Source organism: Carya illinoinensis, chromosome 10, assembly GCF_018687715.1.
Source record: "Carya illinoinensis cultivar Pawnee chromosome 10, C.illinoinensisPawnee_v1, whole genome shotgun sequence".
In the NCBI taxonomy this organism is placed as follows: Eukaryota; Viridiplantae; Streptophyta; class Magnoliopsida; order Fagales; family Juglandaceae; genus Carya; species Carya illinoinensis.
In genome coordinates, this window is record NC_056761.1 from 37,566,329 (window position 1) to 37,588,052 (window position 21,724).

General features: G+C 37.3%; 2 protein-coding genes across 3 annotated transcripts; one reads left to right on the top strand and one right to left on the bottom strand.

Annotated features, from left to right (window-relative positions):
- The first annotated feature begins 5,601 nt into the window (after window positions 1–5,601).
- On the top strand, window positions 5,602–8,448 carry LOC122278087. The gene is made up of 5 exons (XM_043088168.1): window positions 5,602–5,758; window positions 6,063–6,158; window positions 7,700–7,761; window positions 7,844–7,902; window positions 7,990–8,448. The coding sequence occupies exons 2-5, from the start codon at window positions 6,082–6,084 to the stop codon at window positions 8,005–8,007; spliced, it is 216 nt and encodes a 71-aa protein (XP_042944102.1). The 5' UTR covers window positions 5,602–5,758; window positions 6,063–6,081; the 3' UTR covers window positions 8,008–8,448.
- An 8,679-nt stretch (window positions 8,449–17,127) lies between these two features.
- On the bottom strand, window positions 17,128–20,877 carry LOC122279785 (serine/threonine-protein kinase STY13-like). Of its 2 annotated transcripts, none has more exons than XM_043090614.1 (6): window positions 20,522–20,877; window positions 20,054–20,175; window positions 18,830–19,023; window positions 18,278–18,449; window positions 17,815–17,946; window positions 17,128–17,683 (listed from the first exon to the last, which is right to left on the bottom strand). In XM_043090614.1, the coding sequence occupies exons 1-6, from the start codon at window positions 20,721–20,723 to the stop codon at window positions 17,501–17,503; spliced, it is 1,005 nt and encodes a 334-aa protein (XP_042946548.1). In that variant the 5' UTR covers window positions 20,724–20,877; the 3' UTR covers window positions 17,128–17,500. The 2 variants fall into 2 exon arrangements, with proteins under 2 accessions (XP_042946548.1, XP_042946547.1); XM_043090613.1 differs by having other exon boundaries at window positions 20,471–20,876.
- Between the last annotated feature and the right edge of the window lie 847 nt (window positions 20,878–21,724).

The following is a 21,724-nucleotide window of genomic DNA, read 5'->3' on the forward strand; positions in this document are numbered from 1 at the left end:
TATATATATCGTTGAATTCTTTAAAAAATTCATAAGTTTCATAACCTTTCTGAACTCTATCTCTTTCTCTCTTATTTTAAAAGTTTTATAATACGTTATGACTCTCTCTTTTCTATGATTTCATAACAAGTTAAGTATTTTTTAAATTTTGAGAAAAGAGAGAGAAAAATTGAAAAAAAAATTAAGAATATAATTTTATGATATTATTTTTGTTTGAGAATTTGAAAAAATTATTTTTATTTTTATTTTTTAATTGAAAATTTGAAAAAATAGTAACAATTAGTTTAAAAATATTTTAATAATTAGTTTAAAAATTTTATATTTAAACTATATTTAAAAATAAAATAAAATGAGACGAATATCAATTAAAAATTTTGTGTCTATATGAGATCTCAAATCTTGTGTTGACTTTCTTGGCAGAAACATTGATATTTTTAGTTAGGAAAATTAATACGAAGGAACTGCATATTGCCAAAAGTAATAGCAATGAGATGGCAGTGGCATTAATATTGGAGTGGTGTTAGAGTCACTGAAAACTAGTCGTCGAATACCCATCGAATGCAATGTTTTTATTTTTGATTTTCGATTTTTTTTCATTTATTTTTTTATATTCTTAAATATTTTAAAAAAAATCATAACATCACTTAAAAAAATTTACTTAATCACTAAGTCAAAAAAAAAAAAAAAAACATTCGGTAGACTTTCGAATTCGAGACCCAAGCATTAGCTGGAAATGTTGCATCCTAGGAGTTGGCATTTCTAAGTAGAACCGTGGAGGCAACATTTTGGGCTTTGGCTATGACAAAGCTATTACTTTGCTTGGACATTTCACATATGTATCCCTCAAAAGGAAAAAGGAAACAAGAAGAAAACCATTGACCCAACCTTTGTACCTCTTTAAAAAAAAAAAAAAAAATCGTATCGTTCTATAATAAGACATTGGGAATAAATATCGATCCTAGCCTCAAATACTATGCAACACTCAGAAAAAGTTTGGCTGAGAAGTATTGCAAAGGGAGAAATTCTTAGTTGTAGAGAAAAGGAAGCAAGATATTGAGAGGAGTGGATAGAGAGAGTTCAACGAGATGCTTGGCAGTAATAATGCTAATTTATTTGAAAGTGATCCCAAATAGTGATATTTTTAGGAATTTAGACCTCCCAAATTCACTCCCTTAAGATCTACTCTTTGCAGGAATAATAAGAAAAATAGAAAAATAATAACAACACAAGAAATTTATGTGAAAATTTTAAAATAGGAGAAAAACTACCAAACCCAGAAAAAAAAATTCACTATGTGAAAAATTGTTACAATTATACAAATTTTCTCCTCATTCTAAACACACCCACAAAAGTACCCCACTAGTAAAACTTTAATTTTACATCTCTTCCCCTTTTACAAAAGGACCAATAGAGAAATTTAACTAAAGTAAAAAATTATTAGATAAACTTTCAACTAGTGCACTTAAACTAAGAGGCTGAGCCTCTTATTTATGACTTAAGGATTTTGCTCTTTCATTATTTTCTACCGGTGTGAGACTAAACAAAGGAGCACAAAAGTCAACAATCTCTACCTTGCGACTTTGACTGGTCCCACAGCCAAGCTCCACCTCGATGAAGATCTTCATAGTTTCTGCTATCATGCTTCACCATAAAAGCATACCCACTCAGAATAAACCAATCTCAAGCATTTCATTTCGGCCCATGTCAAAAATAACTTTGCTGAAAATTATGGTGTAACTTTCACGTTTGGCTCTCTTGGAAGTTCATCAGTCATTGACATGGATTTTCACCACACACCCTGCATCAATGCCAAACCAATGCCTGTGTGCAAACTTATGAACCTGCTAACATTAACACATTCTCTATCATGACAACTTTGAAAATTAACGGCATGCCATGACAGAGACACAACATTAGCATCATTTCCAATATCTCCATTTACTGACTTGGAGCCACTTGCCGAACCTGCTCCAGTTCTTGGACAAATTTTCTTGACGTGCCCAGATTGTCCACACTCCCAGTAGACTACTTTCTTCTTCATCTTCCCGTTTCCAACTGCTACCATTACTAAGTTCTCAAGTAGAACATTACTTCCACTACTTAGTCTTCTCTCTTCAGAAAAAATTTTACTAGTAACTTCTGAAAAAATTATTTTCTCATTCCCATGTATCAAAATAGGCTTCATGCGCTCATAGGAAGGTGGAAGAGACCAGATGAGTCTCAAAGCTTGATCCTCATTATCAATTTTAACTCCAATAGCTTTTAGCTCAGTGACAATGTTATTGAGAATGCTTAAATGATCTGAAATAGTTGTACATTCACTCATCCGCAGTATATGAAACTGCTCCTTCAGGTACACACGATTTGAGACGCCTTTCGTCTGATACAACTCTTCAAGTTTTTCCCAAAGTTCCTTTACCGTAGATATTCCATGCACATTTACAAGAACATTTTTGGCCAGACACAGACGTATCGCACTTGCTGTTCTCAAATCCAGATCCTCCCAATCTTCATCGCTCATTTTAGATTTGCTCCTTTCACCAGTCACACTAGTACCAGTGCTGACTTCAAGTGTTGGTCTGCCCTTCAATGCCTTACGTAATTCTGATTGAATTAAGACATCCTTGACTTGTACTTGCCACAAGCAAAAATTGATTCTCCCATCAAATTTCTCCATCTCAAATCTGACAAGATTTGAAGGCATACTTCCTGGTATTACTTTGATGAATTTACTGTAGAAATAAATAGTACCTCACTAAGTCAGTTCCCAGGAAAAATTGGAGGGTCACAATGGACACACTTAAAATTTCTAATCTCCTAGACAGAACCTCCTTAGACAGTACGTATCCACACTACCACACCAAAACTCCAACCCACAAAAAGAACCTAGTGGCTCTGATACCAATTATTGGGAATTTGGACCTCCCAAATTCACCCCTCTAGAATCTACCGTTTGCAGAAATAACAAGAAAAATAGAGAAATAATAACAACATAAGAAATTTACGTGGAAACTCCAAAACAGGAGAAAAACCACCAGACCCAGAGAATAAAATTCACTATATGAAAAATTATTACAATTACACAATTTTTCTCCTCACTCCAAACGCATTCACAAAGCTACCCCACTAGTAAAACTTTAACTTTACACCTCTTCCCCTTTTACAAAAGGACTAACAGAGGAATTTAACTAAAGTCAAAAGTTACTAAATAAGCTTTCAATTGGTGCACTTAAACTAAGAGGCTAAGCCTCTTATTTATAACTTAAGGATTTTGCTCCTTCATTATTTCCCACTAGTATGGGACTAAACAAAGGAGCACAAAAGTCAACATATATGTATAAGCTCTTGTGGCCTGTCATACTCTTTTATACAATAGACATGGAGAATGGAGAAGGAAGAATATATCTATTTGATAAAGTGAAGTAGCTTATGGTTGGATCCTCTCTTTTGGCAGAAGATAATACTTGTGCCCCTACTTTTCTTTTCTTTTTTTTTTTTCAAGAAAAATTAAGCTTATTTCATATGATTATCCTCTCTTTTGGCAGAAGATTATACCATTTTTACGAGTAAAAGTTTGGGCGTTAATAGATATTTCAAAACCAAACTTGTATACAAACAATAAAGTAAATATAAACTATTAACAATGTAAGAAAGAAACGTAAGAGGATCATTGTCTACATCTACGCAATCTCAACTTATCTAGATTGAGAAGCTTTCGATTAGTTGCTTTGGAAGTTGAGAAAAACATGAAAAACAAGCATTGTTGGGTGCTTGCTGAGGTTTTGAGTGGTTCACTTCGTCATGGGTGCTCTCCTAGGTAGTGAGCTCCTTCAATTCAGGTATGAGCACTTTGATGCCCAAAATTTCAAGCTCCTCTGCTTTTCTAGGTTGCAAGCTCCTCTGATTCCTGAGGTGGCGAGCACTTTGCTCCTGATGTCACAAGCACACTTTTATTCTTGAGGTCACAAATCCTTGCTTCCTGAGGTTGTGAGCACTATACTTCCTAAGGTTGTGAGCTCCTTTGCTTCCCGAGGTCTCAATCACTATTATTCCCGAGGTTGTGAGATCCTCTACTTCCCAGGATTCAAGACCCCTCTGCTTCTCAAGGTTTCAAGCTTTTGTGCTTTTCAAGTTTGCGAGCTCCTTTGATTCTCGAGAGCGCAAGAACTTGCTTCCCCGAGGTTGTGAGCTTTTGTGCTTCTGGAGGTCTCTAGCACTGTTCTTCCTGCCATTCGAGCCCCTATACTTTCACAAGGTTTCAAGTTATTGTGCTTTTTGAGGTTTCAAATTGAACCCCTAGATATTTTAGGTTGTTGAATTAGAGACCCTAAATAATCTAGGGATTCAATCCAAACCCCTAACCTAATTTAGTGTTTCGGATTGAAACTCCAATCTAAATTAGGTTAGGGGGTTCAATTTGAAACCCCAATTAGATTGTGTGATTTTTATATGATTTTACTACTAGTGAAAGGGATGGGCATATCAACTTGTTCTAAGGGTTAAGGACACTTGTAATAGATTGTATGACAAGTTCATTGCGCCTCTTCTTGAAGTTGATTGGCCGAAAAAGTGTAAATGAGGTATGGGGTTTGGCTATACCCTCGAGCTTAAGAAGAATTTGGACAGCTAATCGGACTAAGATACTTTTCGAAAGAATTACACCCATATATGAAGGAATTTGATATCTTAACTTGGTAGAAGGTAAATGTCGTCAAATATCCCTTCCCTGAAGAGATACCTTGTAGTAGTTTGATCATCCCTATTTCTACCGTAGCCTTAGAGTCCCCATTTAGCATTAAAGGGTGCATGTAGGATCCATTTTAGAATCCATTATCTCCTAGCTCTATGGTAGCTTTGATTTGCACTGCAAAATTAGATCGAAGGAAAGCCAATTTAGATTCGAGAGGTGGTTGTTTTAGGGAGAGTTGTGAGGAGGATGTTAATCACCCTAGAAGCGGCAATTGCTATTAATTTATTTTTTTGCTTTTGCTTATAGTAGATTGTGTTATGTTTATTTGACAAACGTAATCTTAAGTTTAATTATTGTAGGGACAACTTTAGAAAAAATAAGCTCCATCTCAATCTATATCGACCATAGTTTGACATTGATACACCATTGGTTTGTTAATTAATTTTGTATAGTTCATACTTATGTTATTATTTTTTTCCTAATGACGTTCTTTTCTTTTTAAACATGATATTATTAATATTCTCATTTTTTTTTTTGGTTTTATACTTGGAGTTGGCAATTGCTTGCTATGTTGTTACCTTTATTTATTTAAAAATTGTATTTCAATTGTTATAACATTGATATTCATTCAAGCTATTTGGTAAGCAAAAATTTTATGTGCAATCATTTTTGCAGATTATTTTGTACACTCCAGTGATATGATTAGTTGTGTATTAAAAAAAATTAATCTAACTAATCATATTAGTGGAGTGTACAAAAAATACGTAAAAGTAACTGTATGTAACATTACTCTTATGCATGTAACTATATTTTGAAGTGAAAACATGTTTTGGATCAAATTGGCCCAAAAACAATCTTAAAAAGTATTCGGGGCCGAAAATGGTCTAGAAGAATCTTCTGGACCGGGTCCCCGGATGGGTACATTACGGCCCACGGATGGGCGGGTGGATGAACGGCTCGGGGGCACCTGCCCAAACACCACTTCAACCCCTTCCAATCAGTGTTTGTTTGGGCATTCGTTCGAGAAGCTAGAAGGTTTACTTCCATCGCTTCGCCGACGTTTTTCAGGTGAAAATCGACCAATTGCTTCCATACGTTTCTTAGGGTTTCCAATATCCGCAGTGTCCTAGGGTTTTAAATTCTTGTCTTTTAGCTCTTCAATTTACGCAATCGAAGTTGTTACTGGACTTCTACTTTTGGGGTTTGGTATTTGCAAATTTAGTGAATTTGTGATAGCCAACAAGCTTTATTAATAAGTGGCTGATGTTCTTGGGATTCGTTTGGTTTCTACAAGAAAGAGAGAGCTAGTTTTTTTGTCAAATCTTGTAAGCTGACTGGGTTTGTGTTTGTTTCTGCTTATTTTTCTCAATAGGTTACTGGAAGATAAGATCATGGCGGGTGGGAATTTCATGCACAGGGTTATGTCTTATCTTGTGAACGAGCTTATCGTTAATAGCCTTGCCAACAGGTACCTTGGCCACTGGTCATATAATCTTCATTGCGCGCTTGTATTTTGCTGTTCTGCTTAATATTTATGATGATGATGCTATAATTCACTTACAAAAAAATATTATATAATTGAAACTTCTTTCTCTGACCACCCTAGAGGAACTTTTCCTTATTAGTTCGTTCCTTTGAAGCGAAAGAACCTCAAATTTCCTTGGTTTGATATGGTCTGCAGCTTATAAAATTCATGGTTTGCCACTTCCAAACGCTAAAATTTCCTAAACCTTTATACTGGCCATTCTTCTATATTTTCATTTTGATGATTTAATTAGTCATCTTTCTAAGACTAGCGTCAGGTGTCGTTTAAAATATGTTTTCGTTTTTTGTTGTTTTCTGATAAATGTCAAACTATTTAGAGACGGGCTCAGGTTTATGGTCGTTTGGATGAAAAGCGATATATATATGCTATTTGTGATGACGTATGTTTTTTTTTTTATCATCAGAGCTTCTCTATTAGATCATTTGAGACTGATCTAAACAATCCCAAAGCTTCCAGCTAATCTTACTATTTTAGTTTCATATGCTGTGTAATCTTACGATTTTATCAGGGAGTATATGGATATTCAACCATGATAATTGTTCAATTCTTCATTTCCAGAAATCCTCATAATATTGTTTGGAAGACTCAATAGTGAGATACATATCTTTCTAAACATGTGAAATCAATGGTGTAGTAGGTTTTCAATGACACAGTCATGCATTGAGATGCAGGGCCAAACAGTGTTTTTTTTTTTTTTTGGGGGGGGGGGGGGGGGGGGGTGATGATGTAATAAAAATTTTATTTTTAGGGTGTATATCTTGACATTTGGGCCAGCTAAGAAAGTGTAACTTGACAAATGTAGGCATCCAAAGCTTAAGTTGAACGAAACATACTGTTCATCTTTGAAAAAAAGATCGATTCATTAGAGAAACATACTGAGTATCTTAAAAAAAGTTTACTTGCTGTTAACGCTTACGCTCACACTCACAAGCAACCCCCCTCCCTCCAAAAGAACAAAAGGTACAGCGCAGTTTGCTCCTGTATACATGAACATGCAAGTTAAGGTTTCAATGCATTGCATGAGTATATCTTAATCCATGGTATATGGAGGTCCTTCCCCTCTCCATCCACTGTTCCACATGGGTTTGTCACCTCTACATCTGCCACCAAGATTACTTACCTCATAGGTTTGTACTGATTGTGAAGATGACTGCAAGAATAAAAACTTTGTTTATTATTTTTCATATTTACCCGAGGTGCAAACAATCTCTATGTGCCATTGGATTGGGGGATTTTCTCCTTAAATTACATGAGGTGAACTTGCGGGGAAACCCCTTGCCAAAGGCTTGTGCACCCCTGAGATTAGTCGGGACGCTAGTTATAGACACTTAGTGCCGATAATAAAATAAAAATTATTTTTCATATTTTCTTTTTTCCTTTTTAATGAGTTTTGATTGGCATTTGTGCCTAAAATAACCGGTGATCCTATATCTCCAATATAATGTTTTGTTGGGTTTCCTCAGTCCTGCATTTCAGAGGTTTGCAGTGAGAACGTCAAGGAGGATTGAGGAGGTTTCGAGTAAGGGTATGTTTCTATCACCCCAATTTTTGTAGCTTCTGCTTTTCTGGACATTTGGCGGTGATTGTGTGATGGTTTGTTCATGCAGCTGCACAGAAGCAGCAAGAACTCGCTGACCGTGTGAAGGATCTGTCTAAAGATTTTGAGGTTGGATTGTATGTTGTGTATATCGAATATGATTTCATCTGCATGAGAGTTTATAGCTTATGACAATACATGTTGTATTTGTTGCAGTCTTTCAAAAATCAGTGATTCGGTCTGATGGACACGGTGCTGCCCCAGTTTGCATATGATCTATATTCTTCTTCCTTCTGCGGGAATGATGAAAATGAGTTTTGTAATTTTAGGATAATATCCTAAAGAAAATCACGGCCTAATAACCTTCTGCAAAAATAAATTTATGTTTACATTAGACAGGCAAGTAGTTGGGTATATTTATCTGACTTCAGTGTTGCTGTGGATTGAGAGGGGAGGGAACTGGGATTTGGGCCTCCGAGAGAGAGAGATAGTTGTCTGTGAGAACTTTTTACTTGATTTGTACGTGCTAGGGGGGAATTGGTTGTTGTGGGTATGCCACACTATTCTGGTAGAGAAAAAGGGTGTAAATTCTGAATGTTATGCAGGACTTAGGCTAAGTTTGAATGTTGAGTTGAGTTGAATTGAGTTGAAATGAAAGTTAAAAATTGAATAAAATATTGTTATAATATTAATTTTTAAGATTATTATTATTTTGAGATTTGAAAAAATGAATTGTTTATTATATTTTATGTTGCAATTTGAAAAAATTGTAATGATCAGATAAAATAAATTTAGATGAATTTGAGATCTAAACTGGGCCTTAATGGGATGCAGGGAGTTAATATTCTTTGCTCAAATGGTATATTATTACCATCTGGAGGGTTTGGCGATGAGATGGGCTTTCCTCCACCCTCCTCGTCGTGAGCAAGAAAGGATAAGACTCTTTTGAGAAATTATATTTACAGTCGTAGTTGTACAAGAAGCGTGTAGTCGCTTTGAAAAAAATAAATTAATATGGGATCTACATGAAAAAAAATTAATTTTTTAATCGTGAACTCTACTCTTTTTCAAAGCGATTGCGTGATATTTGTAATTCCACGATTGTACGTAGCATTGCTCATCTTAAAAATAAGGTCACTTCGAGAGAAATGACTTGTACAACCTTAAATATACAAATCAGTGTAAAAACAAAAAAGTGTAAAAATTTTGTTATTTATTCATGGGTTTTGTTTTTTCACAAATAGCTTGTATGCGATTTGTCTATTTAAGATTTATGCATAGTATTACTCATCTTCCCTCAAAATAAAGAAAGGGTACTGCTGCCACTTACCTACATCTTGTTATAAGCCATGCTGTATAAATTTAATCGTTTTATTTCTAAATTACAGTGTAATTATAAGCTGTAATATCTTAAACGAGATAATATGCCTGGCATTCAATAATTTCATAGAACTACATCCAAGATTCATGAAAAGAAGAGAATTTCATATGGTTTTCTGACATATGAATCACTTAAAATGCCACAACAGCAGGATAAAGAGTAGTATTGTCATATAATGTTGTCATATTTTGATTCTTTGATTGCATTTTCTGGTTTTGGTCAATCTTGTTATTTTTTGACAAAATGATAAAGCCCTGCATGGGGAGACCTTGTCCGGAGGCATTGATTAATTTTTTTGACAAGAACACTTTTCATGGTTCTTCCATGTGTACTTGTGCTTGGGGAGGTGGCCGTCTAAAGCCAAAATATAATGTGTTCAGCTTAATTGGAGCCCCGTGGTTGCGACACGAGGAACGTACGTCACGCTTGGTATGCCCCCAACAACAAAAGGTTGCACAAACTTGTCAAGGTAGTCGTGGCAAACGAAAACAGATCTGTCATCGTTGTCGTTTGTGATGGAGGCCAGTAGAAGTCTTTCGTGGGTGCCATGCAATTAAAAATGCATTAATCTTTAAAAATAAAACGTTAATTTGCATAAGAATATTTCTTTTAAAGAAGTTTTGATACAGCGTTCTTTTTCACATAACGGGGTCCCTAGAAGTTATGTTTTGAATGAAAATCTTTTAAATTATACATATTTTTTGTATATGTGAAAGTGGTAGGATCTATTGATATATGGTAATTTTTGTTTTTTGTGTTTTTTACTAAAACAAAGGTTAATGATTAGAAGACTTGTTTTGGGAGACAAATCTTTTCGGGCCGGGGATGAAGACGGGTTTTAAGTTTTGCATTGAAAGAGAGAAAAATAAAATAAAAAAATCTGAAAACCAATTATTTTCAGATTTTTCTTTTTAAAATCAAAATTTGTTTTTCTGATATGCAATTTCTGGTTTGATATAATTTATGATTTACTTATACTAATTTGTAGAAAATCTAATCGTAAAAAAACTCGAGTTCAATTTCTATATATGACAAAAACTAGAGTAATGCTGGATAATGCAAGTTCAGCGTGTGCAATGTGCATACCAAGTGTGGATAGGGCCTGAATGGGTCTTACATTAGGATTTAAAGAGGGCTTATTTGGAATTTCAGTTTCTAGCAATTTCGAAATAATCTAAATTTTCATGATCCAATAAAATTATCAAGATATTGAAAAATAAATGTGGATGTAATAATATGTATTTGAGTAATTAATAGCATATGAAAATAATTTAATTAACATAAACTAAAATCGGCTATGTAGAATTTTTAAAAAACCATTTAGAATTTCGGCATATATTGCTTTAGAATTTCAATTGAATCACAAGAAGTAAGAAGTAGTACTCATTTGAAAATAATAAAAAGTTAAGCCCATCATATAAAAATAAGTTTCTTTGCGTTGGTCTCATTTTTTTTAAATGAGTTGTGGAAATTTTTACGATGGGTTTCATTTTTTTGCATGGTTTTTTAATTTTTATTTTTTCACGTGAGTTTCATCGTAGAAGTCCTTTATAAGCTCCAATAGAGCTCAATTATAACAGGATGTGAATTGAGTTAACAACTCAAATTTACGTGAAAAAACCCTCCAATGTAGAGGGAAAAAACTATGAGGCAAATATTCCACCATATCAATATAAAGGTTACAACAGTACTCAAGTCATGTCCAAAACTTGAGTTTACTAGGTGAGAATGTTTGTAAATCCACCACACTGTAAAAAGGTGGAGACAGTTTTCCATTTATAGATATAAACGTACATGTACATCTATACAACAAGAAAGGACAACAATCATAAAAATAAATACAGCATCTCTAAAATCATGGGTCAATTACTACAATTAAGGTAATGACTAAGAATCAGAAGAGGATTGCGGAGAATCCTCAACACCCCCCCCCCCCTCCGGGCGCAAGCTGAGCGTGGGATTAGTGTCACAACCCCCAGGAGATTTGCTCGGAACCACACCTCGGCACGACTCATGGAGGGTCAAGACAGTCATATGGCTAGTCTGCTTGCATGCCTTGGCTCAAACCATGACATGCAGCGGGCGAGCATGGAGGCTACTGACCGCGCGCAGACCATGCGTGCAGGCTTGTGCGTGCCCTTGAGCGTGCATCTGCACGCATGCATGCGTGCCCCCACACCACCTAGCAAGGCCAGTGGCGTGCCCCCACAGGCACGCCATCCAGTGCACGGCTCCAGCCCGTGCCTAGTAGAGCAGGTTAGTGGCATGCCTCGTGGCGTGCCATCCAGCGCATGGCTCCAGCCCATGCCTTGCGGAGCAGGTCAGTGGCATGCCCACCAGGCATGCCATCTAGCGCATGACTCTAGCCCATGCCTAGCAGACTCAGCCCCCAGACCACCAGCCTGGGCCATGCCGTGCACCATCATGGCTTACCTTCAGCAAGCCATGCCCATCATGCCGTGCACCACCATGGCTCACCTTCAGCAAGCCATGCCCACCATGCCGTGCACCACCATGGCTCACCATCAGCTAGCCATGCCGCACCACCCTGGCCCACCATCAGCCAGCCATGCCGCACACCGCCATGGCTCACCACTCAGCAAGCCATGACCGCACCACCTGACCACCGGCCAACCTGACCACCGTGCACCACCTAGCCCACCATGGGCCGTGCATGCCACGGCTAGCCTTGGTCCATGGCCATTATCTTGTTATTTATTTTATTTATTTAATTTGCTTTATTTATTTATTTTCTAGGGACATATTGGGGGTTTCTAATTTGTTTTTCTTATAAATAGGACCTCCTTCATTGGCTTTAGTATCTTTTGGCAAAACTCCTAGAGGGAAGACTCTTGTTTGAGAGATCACAAACTGTTGCCTTTGCACTTAGGCTTTTTGGGTGCAATTCATGAATCCCAAAGAGAGAATCACACTTTGCAATTCGTGAATAAGTGTGATTCAATCTATCTTATTCTTGCGACTTGGTGCAATTCGTGAATCCAAGTTGTGTTTATCAATATATGAGGTTTATTCATTACTTGTGCAATCCGTGAATCAAGTATTGATTGTCCTTTTTATGTGTTTGTTCATTCAAGTTCATTAGTATTTTGCTATTGTTCTTGAGCGTTCTTCGTTGTTCTTGAGTGTTCTTCATTTTGCACTCGAGTGTTATTCATTGTTCATGCATGTTCTTCATTTTGTTCATTTTGTTCATCATTGTTCTTGAGGTGTTCTTATTGAAGTTGGCTCATTCAATCCGTCCAACCCCTCAAAATCGCCCACCATAGTGTTTGTCAACTTTCCATAGTTGATTGCTTCATCCATTTTACCCTAGCCGACCACCCCACTTTCCAATTAAGATTCCTATCATTTAGGAATCCTAATTGATCCCTAAAATCACTCCCATAATTAGCCATTCATATCTCCATCATATCCCAAGATTTTAGGAAGGTCATCTCCAAGATTCAAGGAAGTTTGACTTCCAAGATTTTAGGAAACTTCCTAAAATCTCTCCTCCATCAAATTTTGGCCAGCCCTAACCATTCCCTCCACATCACTCATCTTCAATCCTAGCCACCCATCTTACATTTTCTAAACCCTAAACACATCATCCAAACCCTAAGCCTATCTTCCAAGTGGCGCCTACACCATAGCACTCACTAGTGTCGTGCGCCCATCACCCTTGAACCACACCATCACTCTTCATCTTCCATCACTCCATACACCCATCTTAGCCTAAACACTTAACCTCACCATCCCCAAGTGGTCATATTGACCACCTTCGCACGTGAGCCAAGCAAGAGAGGAACCAAGGCTCGGTCATCACAAGGCCACCATTGGCGTGGAGGACTTGGTGTTTTGGGTTTAGATCGAGGACCCCAACAATTAGAGCAGACGCGAAGTTTGGAGTGAAAACACAAAGAGACATTGAGAGACACTCTTGGTGAAGATATCTGCAACTTGTAGATTAGAGGGGACATGTTGAGTGTTGATAGTGCCAGCCACCACAAGTTCCCTAAGAAAATAGTAGTCAAGATCAATGTGTTTGGAACGTTTGTGAGAGACCGGATTAGAGCTCAAGAAGACAACACTCTTATTGTCACACAGAAGAAGAGGGTGATGAGTAGTAGAAACATAGAGATCACGAAGGAGATGCGTTAGCCAAAGAACCTCAATAGCAGTAAGGGCAAGAGCACAATACTTAGACTCACAACTGGAGTGAGAGACAATGGGTTGCTTCTTAGCACTTCAAGAGACAAGATTGTCACCAAGGTAAATAGAATAGCCAAAAGTGGAGCAACGATGTCAAGACAACCCCCCCTGCCAGTATCGGAGTAAACAACAACACCAATGGAGGATGAGGTAGTAAACGTCAAGCTAAAATGAAGGGTTCCTTTGACATAACAAAGGATATGTTTGACAACTTGAAAATGGTTGATGGTGGGTGCATGCAAATATTGACTGACTAAATTAATAGAATGTGTAATATCAGACCAAGTGATAGTCAAATATTGCAAGGCACCGACAAGAAAGTGATAGAGAGTGATATTAGCAACGGAGGAGCCATTAGAAGAAAGCCGTTAAGCCACGGCCATAGGGGTAGTAACAGGTTTGCAATCAAGGAGTTGGGCCTGGATAAGAATATCGCGAGCGTAATTGGTCTGACTGAGGAAGAGACTACCAGTAGTGGGAGTCACTTCAAGACCAAGAAAGTAGCTAAGTGAGCCCAAATCTTTAGTAGCAAACTCAGAGTGAAGCTGGTGAACAAAGCTGCTGAGGAGAGAGGAATTATTGTCGATGATGATAATATCATCCACATAGAAGAGTAAATAGATAAGATTCCATTGCCGACGGAAGACAAATAGAGAAGTGTCAGCACGACTACAAGAGAAACCAAATTTCAGAAGAAACAAGCTAAACTAGTGAAACCAGGCACGAGGGGCTTGTTTTAAGCCATAGAACGCCTTTTTGAGTTTGCAGACATGAGCAGGGAAGCGAGGACCAACATAACCAGGGGCTGCTCCATATAGACATGTTTGTTGAGAAGGCCATTGAAAAATACATTCTTGACATCAATTTGACACAGAGGCCATCCATTGGTGACAGCAATAGAGAGAACAACACGAACAATGAAGGCCTTGACAACAAGACTAAATGTGTCTATATAATCAAGACCAGGGAGCTGAGTATATCCTTTAGCAACAAGACGTGCTTTGAGACAATCAATGGAGCCATCAGACATGTATTTGGTTCAGAAAACCCATTTGGAACCTACAATGTTAGCGTTAGGAGGACATGGAACAAGATCCCAAGTATGGTTGGCACAAAGAGCCTGAACTTCTTCATCCATAGCAACAAGCCAAGCAGGATTCTTAGTAGTAGACTTGAAACCTTTGGGCTCAGAGGAGGTGAGCAGAGTATGTAGAAGACCAAAGGTGTGATGGCTAAGATAGGCCAGATGACGAGGCCAAAAAACACCTACTTTGGCTTTGGTGATCATAGAATGAGAAGGAAGTGACCGAAGCTGGGCAAAAGAACCATCATGGGCCGGAGCAAAAGGTTTAGATCTAGCTGTTGGGGCAAAAGGCTGCACAAAGGATGGATGCTGAGCCGAAGGCACCAAGATAGCCGGAGTGGGCTCAACTGGAACCTGCACAAACTAAAAAATCATCAGGGCATAAGAGGCATGTGGTGGTGCTATTCTGAGAATTAGATGGATCGAATAGTGACATTGTGGGCATAGTGGGCTGGGTGGGTGTAGGGGAGGAAACGATACTAGGCTCAAAAAAATGAAAAAATCAAGAGAGGACATGGGTTGGGCTTGGGAGGTATGTAAGTAACGAAAATAAGTCTCATCAAATTGTGCATGTCTAGCGATGTAAATCCTAGAGGTAAGCGGGTCAAGGCAGCAAAAACCTTCGTAGGAGGGACTAAATCTGAGAAAAATACAAGGAGTGGTACGGAAAGAAAATTTATGAGGCAAATAGTCACATAAACATGGAAAGACACGACAACCAAAAGGATGAAAATTAATATAATTGGAAGCCTTACCATGCAAAATTTTAAAGGGAGAGATACCTCCAAGGAGAGGTGTAGGTAGCCGGTTGATGATATAGGTGGCCGTACTGAAAGAGTCAACTCAAAAATGAGTAGGGACGTGTGAATGAAAGAGAAGGGCAAGACCCATTTCAGTCACATGGCAATGTTTGCGTTCGTGCGGCTATTTTGGGAAGGGGTATAGGGGCAAGACCTTTGATGGTGAATGCCTAAAGAATAGAGTTGAGATTGAAAGCGAGTGCTACGAAATTCGGTGCCACCATCACTTTGAAAAAATTTTAATCTTGCAAGAATATTTATTTTTCACAAATGTTTGAAATTGATTAAAGATGGTAAAAAAATCAAATTTTTATTTTATAAGATAAAACCATGTAAACTGTGAGTGGTCATCAATAATAAGACATAATAAGCAAAGCCCATATTAGATTTCACCAAAAATGGACTCCAAATGTCACAACGAACAAGACCCAAAATAGACATAATAGAGAAGGCCCGACTATCACTTGTGGAAAAAGGAAGTCTACGACTCTTAGCAAGTTGGCAAGTAGAACAAATAGACTGAGTAGGCAATAAAAAAGTAAGAGAAAGTTGTCCTTTTTTATTTAATAAATAAATGATAGAGGGGTTTACATGGCCAAGATGTGCATGCCATAACTCATACCACCATCATCTCGTCCGGTTGCCACCACCTTTCCTATTGCTTTGTTCTAAATGGTAAAACAAGAATTAGTAAAGGTGACAGAGAGGGAATAATCGGAAGTCAACTTGCTGATGCACAAAAGATTTTTGGTTAGACGTGGGACCACTAAAACATCAAGTAATTGAATGTTGGGAGAAGGAGAGAGGGTACCCGTATGGGTAATAGGTAGAGAAGTCCCATTGCCTACAATAACATTGTCCTTACCAGCATAAGTCTCAGAGGAGTCAAGGGTAGTTGAGTCCAGCGTCATGTGGGCAGAAGCACCGGTTTGAAGGTATTAGTCGGACGAGGAGCCTTCAAAAAGAGAACAGCCAGTTTGAAAAGCTTCAGCAAGCTAGGCGGATGGCTCACTTTGATCATATCGGTTGCGGCATTTATCAGCTGTATGGCCTTCAATTTTGCAGATTTGACATCGTGGGATGTAGGATCGACGACCACATCCAGTGCCTGTGGGCTGACAATTATTATGGCCATTTGAATGGCCTTGAGAACAACGACTTCCATTGTTGCGGAAATGGCCATCAGCATGTCCACGAGTTGCGGTAAAAGCTGCAAAAGACATAGAAGGAGATGCAAATGATTTTTGAAATAAATCATAACTTTCAGCTATGGGAACACCATCATGGAAGGAGGGCAGCGGCGTGAGAGCCATTTGTGCAGAAGAAAAGGCAGAGACCTCGGTGCCAAGACCACGTAAGAACCAGTGAGATTTATTGACGTCATCGACTGGGCGTCCAATAGCCATTAGCTGATCACAGAGAGCTTTAAAAGCTCGAGAATATTCAGCAACAGTTCTGGTTCCTTTCTTCATCAACTGAAGTTTATCCTTGATACGTATCTCTCGAGTTTTGGAAGCGTGGCTGAAAGCACGTTCCAGTGCAACCCAAACATCCCGAGAGTTTATGATACCAACAGCTTCGGCCATGGCTTCTTCAAAGAGAGAAGAGAGGAGAAGACTCAGGATGCGTTCGTCTTTGAGTTTCCATTCAAGAAACTTGGGGTTAGGAGTGGAAGAGCCATCGGTCGTGGTAGGAGAGGGCCTGGGGAGAGAGCCATCCACAAAACCAAGACAGTCTTGACATTCAAGCAACAGAACCAACAGGCTCTTCCATAGCAAATAGTTGCTGGATGAAAGTTTGATAATTACCATGTGGACCATGGTATTGAAAGAAAGAGATTCAGCCATGAGAAAAAAAACTGTTATCGGATGCTAATCTAGAGAGGCTCTTGATACCATGAGAATGTATGTAAATCCACCACACTGTAAAAAGGTGGAGACAGTTTTCCATTATAGAGATAAACGTATATGTACAGCTATACAATAAGAAAGGAAAACAATCATAAAAATAAATATAGCATCTCTGCAATCATGGGTCAACTACTACAATTAAGGTAATGACTAAGAATCAGAGGAGGATTGCGGAGAATCCTCGACACTAGGGAATATACAACAATATCAACTCTATTCCCTTTGTCATATGCTGCATGCATGTCTGTATGTATATCTACGGTGAGTAAATATGAACAGTCTAAACCCCAAGCTTCAATGCTCCTAGCTTGACCTTGCAACGTCCAAATAATTAAAGCTATCACTTGTGGCAGAAGAAAAAACAACTTTGTAGCCTTTTGCTCTCCTCTGAAGTTTGGATCGCTTCCAACATTGTCACTACCTCTTTCATCTCTGGTCTTTTTTTGGGATCTGCATCCCAGCATTGCGTTATAATTTTTGCAAAAGAGCTTGGGCAGCAGCTGGGTATCTCGGGCCTCAAAATCTGCAGTTAATTTCAAGAATCGAATTAGAATTTTCAGCCCTCACGATTGCTAGTCACATACAGCTAGGAAGAAGAAACTTATATATATATATATATATATATATATATATATGTATGTATAGTGTATATACCTTGTAGACAGCAGGCGAAGTCAATTCTGAGAATCTGTTAGGGAATGGCATATCACAGCAATACATCTCCCACAAGCAAATTCCGAAACTGTACACGTCACATTTCCTGCTATATGGTTTATTTTCAAAGACCTGCACCATGCATATTGACAAATCTAAGGTTATTCAAAGCTAGCTCGCAATTTTTGGATACAGGGATTTATGGGGGAAACCAAATTGAAGGAAAACTTGCAGTAGCAGTACTGATATTATTAATACTTGGCCAGAAGTTTCCAAAATGTTTTTTAAACGAATATATCTCTAGTCACTCATCATTTTAATCTACAGAGTACTCCAATTAGTTCTAATTAGCTTCAACAGAGTTTATAACATTCTACAATATATATATTATAAGCAGCATTGGTCATGCCAGTAAAGACACTGGATCTGTAACTTTCGAAAAATGTCAAAGAAATTACAATACCTCAGGAGCCATGTAACCAAGGGTCCCTGTACGACCTATCTCATCAGGAATTGAATCCTGAATACAAGCATTTCCAAAGTCTGTTAACTTCAGAGAATGATTCTTGTCAAGAAGCACGTTTTCTGTCTTTACATCTCTGTGGACAATCTTCCTGGAGTGAAGGTACTTCAAACTGCAAGGAACCAGATCAGGGCAAATTAAATATTCCTAAGAGCTTAATTAATTAGCCACTGATCAAGTGCTGCTACAATATTAACTAAAAAAAATATAGTTGCAAGTATAATTGTGTACTAATCTGTACATCAATATGATGTGATTGATCAAAAGGTAAATTTTATTAAAAATAATATTAATTTAAATTTTAAGTATGAATAAATCAGTATTAATATATAAATTAATATACAACTATATTTATATATAGTAAAACTCTAAAGATATGGTACTTCATGTGGATTTTCAAATGCCTGAACGAAAATGGTGTTAGCTAGCATGTAAGTTGAAACGTAAACAAAATTACGTAGAAACAGACAAATGTGGGGAAGGGAATCCTACCCTCTTGCAAGATCTAGTGCGAGTCGTATGACCTTTTTTAAAGCCAGCTTCCTTTTTCGGTTCTTTATCAGGTAAGATTTTAGAGTTCCCCGAGGAAGATACTCGATAATAATACAATCAGCACTACTAGGCATGCCAACTCGCTCAGCAGCTTGGGTCTTGAAGTTCGTGCAGGCCATTGTAGCTCCTATCAACTGAGAAATAAAAAAGAAAGAAAAACAAATTAAAATTCAACTAGAATTATATTGCCAGGACATGTGTGTGCATATATATATGCCTGTAGGCCAGGTATGCGTGCTTGTGTAATTTCTCAGTACGTGCTTACAACTCTAGAGTAAGAGTCGACTCTAAAGTGATCAATTTTCTACATGGAAAACAGTTTTTGCAAAGAACTTATAAACATTATATATAGAGTATGATCCAACATTAATTGTTCATTCAATATTGAGTTGTACGTCCGACTACTCAAGAAAGATTTGTTGATGATGATGAAAATAACGAGAAACAAAGTGTATATATTTATATAAATATATATTTATATATATGTGTGTGTGCGCGTGTATATATATCCGTTTTTTTGCTTTTATTTCATTTCATTGTTTATCTTGAAAAATATATATGCTGGACTGATTACTACACGGTGCACAACACATTAATACGAATTCTAGTTCCAAGCCGATGTGGATATCGAATACACATTCATTATATGCTATTTACACTAAATAATTTGATTTTTACAAGAATATTAAATTTTGGGTTTTACAAAATATTTTACAATACTGTCATATAAATGGAATAATATTGAATGCTTCCACCCAGCTTACACTAAAAGGAATCTTCTTCAAAATGGACTCTTCTATCTATAAATTCAAAGCTGAAAGAAAAATAATATTTATAGTTTTAGGTTATGCAAAATTTGTGCACTCTCTTTGAAAAAATATAAATTTAAAATATTCTTGTAAAAATTATTTTTTGAATAATAAACTCTATTTTTTCAATAAAATGCATGAGATTGTATATCGTAACACTATATATATCTAACAACGAACCAAACTAGCATAAAAGAACTTATATCGCAAACCTAAATATCAATACTTTTCTTTGGAAGGAATTTTGAAAAATGAGAGAGAGAGAGAGAGAGAGAGAGAGAGAGAGAGAGAGAGAGAGAGAGAGAGAGAGAGAGAGAGAGAGAGAGCAAATTTATATATCGTACTACGTACGTACCTTGACAACATTAGGATGTTCAAGCTTGTGCCAAACAGAAACCTCTTGTTTAAAAGCAGCATTTCTGAGTAAAGCTATTTCAGCCTCTGTTCCCTGTGCTGATCTCCACTCCAGCACTTTAACTGACAGTTTATCGCAAAGAAAAGCGAACAAAGTCAGTAGTAAAACTTGAATCTTATGATGTCGTCGTTTCGTTTTGCTTAAAATTGAAGGGGAAATATATAAAGAACTAATAACTGCCCTTTGCTGGAATATTTCTCTTCATGGTCTCACCAAAAGAATGCATACAGATGCAGATCAGCAAGAACATTAATGTTTCAAAACAGAGAGATCAGAAAAAAAACCCCATGCACCCAATAAATCAAAGAAAGATGAAAATCAAAGACAAGAAAGAAGGTTGGAGATTGAGGTTCTAACCGGCAACGTCTTGGCCGCCGTAGATCCCTCTATGGACGGCGCTGAACGTACCTCGAGCAATCACTTCTTTTACGATAAGTTTATCGGAATCGATTTCCCAGGGTTCTTTGGCGTTGGCTGATCTCACGTTCTTTTCCTTATTGTTCGCGTTCTGCAACGCCCAAAGTCGGTTTAGATGCCCCTCGAGCTGCCTGTCCAGCCTCTTAATTTCTGCCATGTCTGTCCTCACAACGATCTTGCTTCCATCTCCCATCTCTACGGAGTTTTTGGGTTTCTCTCGCTGGCTCTCTCTCTCTCTCTAAGGATTCAAAAGCAGGCAAAGATTTGCAGTAAAACGTTGTTGTACTCGATCGGAGGAGGTCTACATGCGATATATGGGAGAGGTTTTCCTTCGTGAGCCGACTGAATTTAATGTTGAATAGTCCGAGTTTAAGTAGGAGTCGTATAGGTTGCTAGGCTTTTGTATAACTGTACAAATAGCATGCATGCACGTCGGCTTATCGATCCTCAGAAGCCCCACCTCAGTTTCAACTCCTTTACTTTTCGGAAACTCCTACGTACATACGTACGCTCTTTTAAGTTTTACCATTCTTTTTAAATCCTCGTGACTTTATTTGAAATCGTTTTCGTCTGTGTATAAACTACGTATTCATACAAACACGGGATTGATTCAGAATGATTAGCTGATCTGGATATTCCAACATCCAAGATCTCTCTCTTTTCTTTTTTTTTCTTTTTTCTTTTTTTCCTTAAACACCCAAGTCAAAATAGAGATTAGATATAAGATTGGCCGCCGCCTACCAAATTACCAATGGTGGCCACGCCGCGGTGGTACTGGTGGCTTATAATTATTATTTTTAATTTTTGGTATTTTATTCATTTTTAAAATTTATTTTAAAGATAATTTAATTTGGATATTAATTGTTTCAAAATTTTTTGATGAGTACTTTAATTTTAACACTACTAGTATAGATATTGTATATTTAAAAATGAAATCATCTATGACTCTTGGACTAGATCTTAGAGCATTCTCGAATAGCCATCTCTGAATAAAAGACTTCAAATGGTTATTAATTAGGAACCAAACTAAGCTGCATTGAATTAGCCAAAACTAATCTACAGTAACTAATTTAAGCTACAGTATATCAATATGCGTATCTATCCAATATGATTGGTAAGAAAATTAAATTTTAATTAAAATGGTATAAATTTAAATTTTGAATATGAAGACAATAACATTGATACACATATCGG

What these genes read in the sequence shown, in the direction of transcription:
- LOC122278087 (XM_043088168.1), top strand. Translation starts at nt 6,082, where the DNA reads ATGGCGGGTGGGAATTTCATGCACAGGGTTATGTCTTATCTTGTGAAC. An exon ending in GTTAATAGCCTTGCCAACAG is followed by an intron (nt 6,159 to 7,699) that starts GTACCTTGGCCA and finishes GGGTTTCCTCAG; the next exon opens with TCCTGCATTTCAGAGGTTTG. An exon ending in TGAGGAGGTTTCGAGTAAGG is followed by an intron (nt 7,762 to 7,843) that starts GTATGTTTCTAT and finishes TTGTTCATGCAG; the next exon opens with CTGCACAGAAGCAGCAAGAA.
- LOC122279785 (XM_043090613.1), bottom strand. Translation starts at nt 20,723, where the DNA reads ATGGGAGATGGAAGCAAGATCGTTGTGAGGACAGACATGGCAGAAATT. An exon ending in CGGCGGCCAAGACGTTGCCG is followed by an intron (nt 20,176 to 20,470) that starts GTTAGAACCTCA and finishes ATAAACTGTCAG; the next exon opens with TTAAAGTGCTGGAGTGGAGA. An exon ending in GCACTAGATCTTGCAAGAGG is followed by an intron (nt 18,450 to 18,829) that starts GTAGGATTCCCT and finishes GGTTCCTTGCAG; the next exon opens with TTTGAAGTACCTTCACTCCA.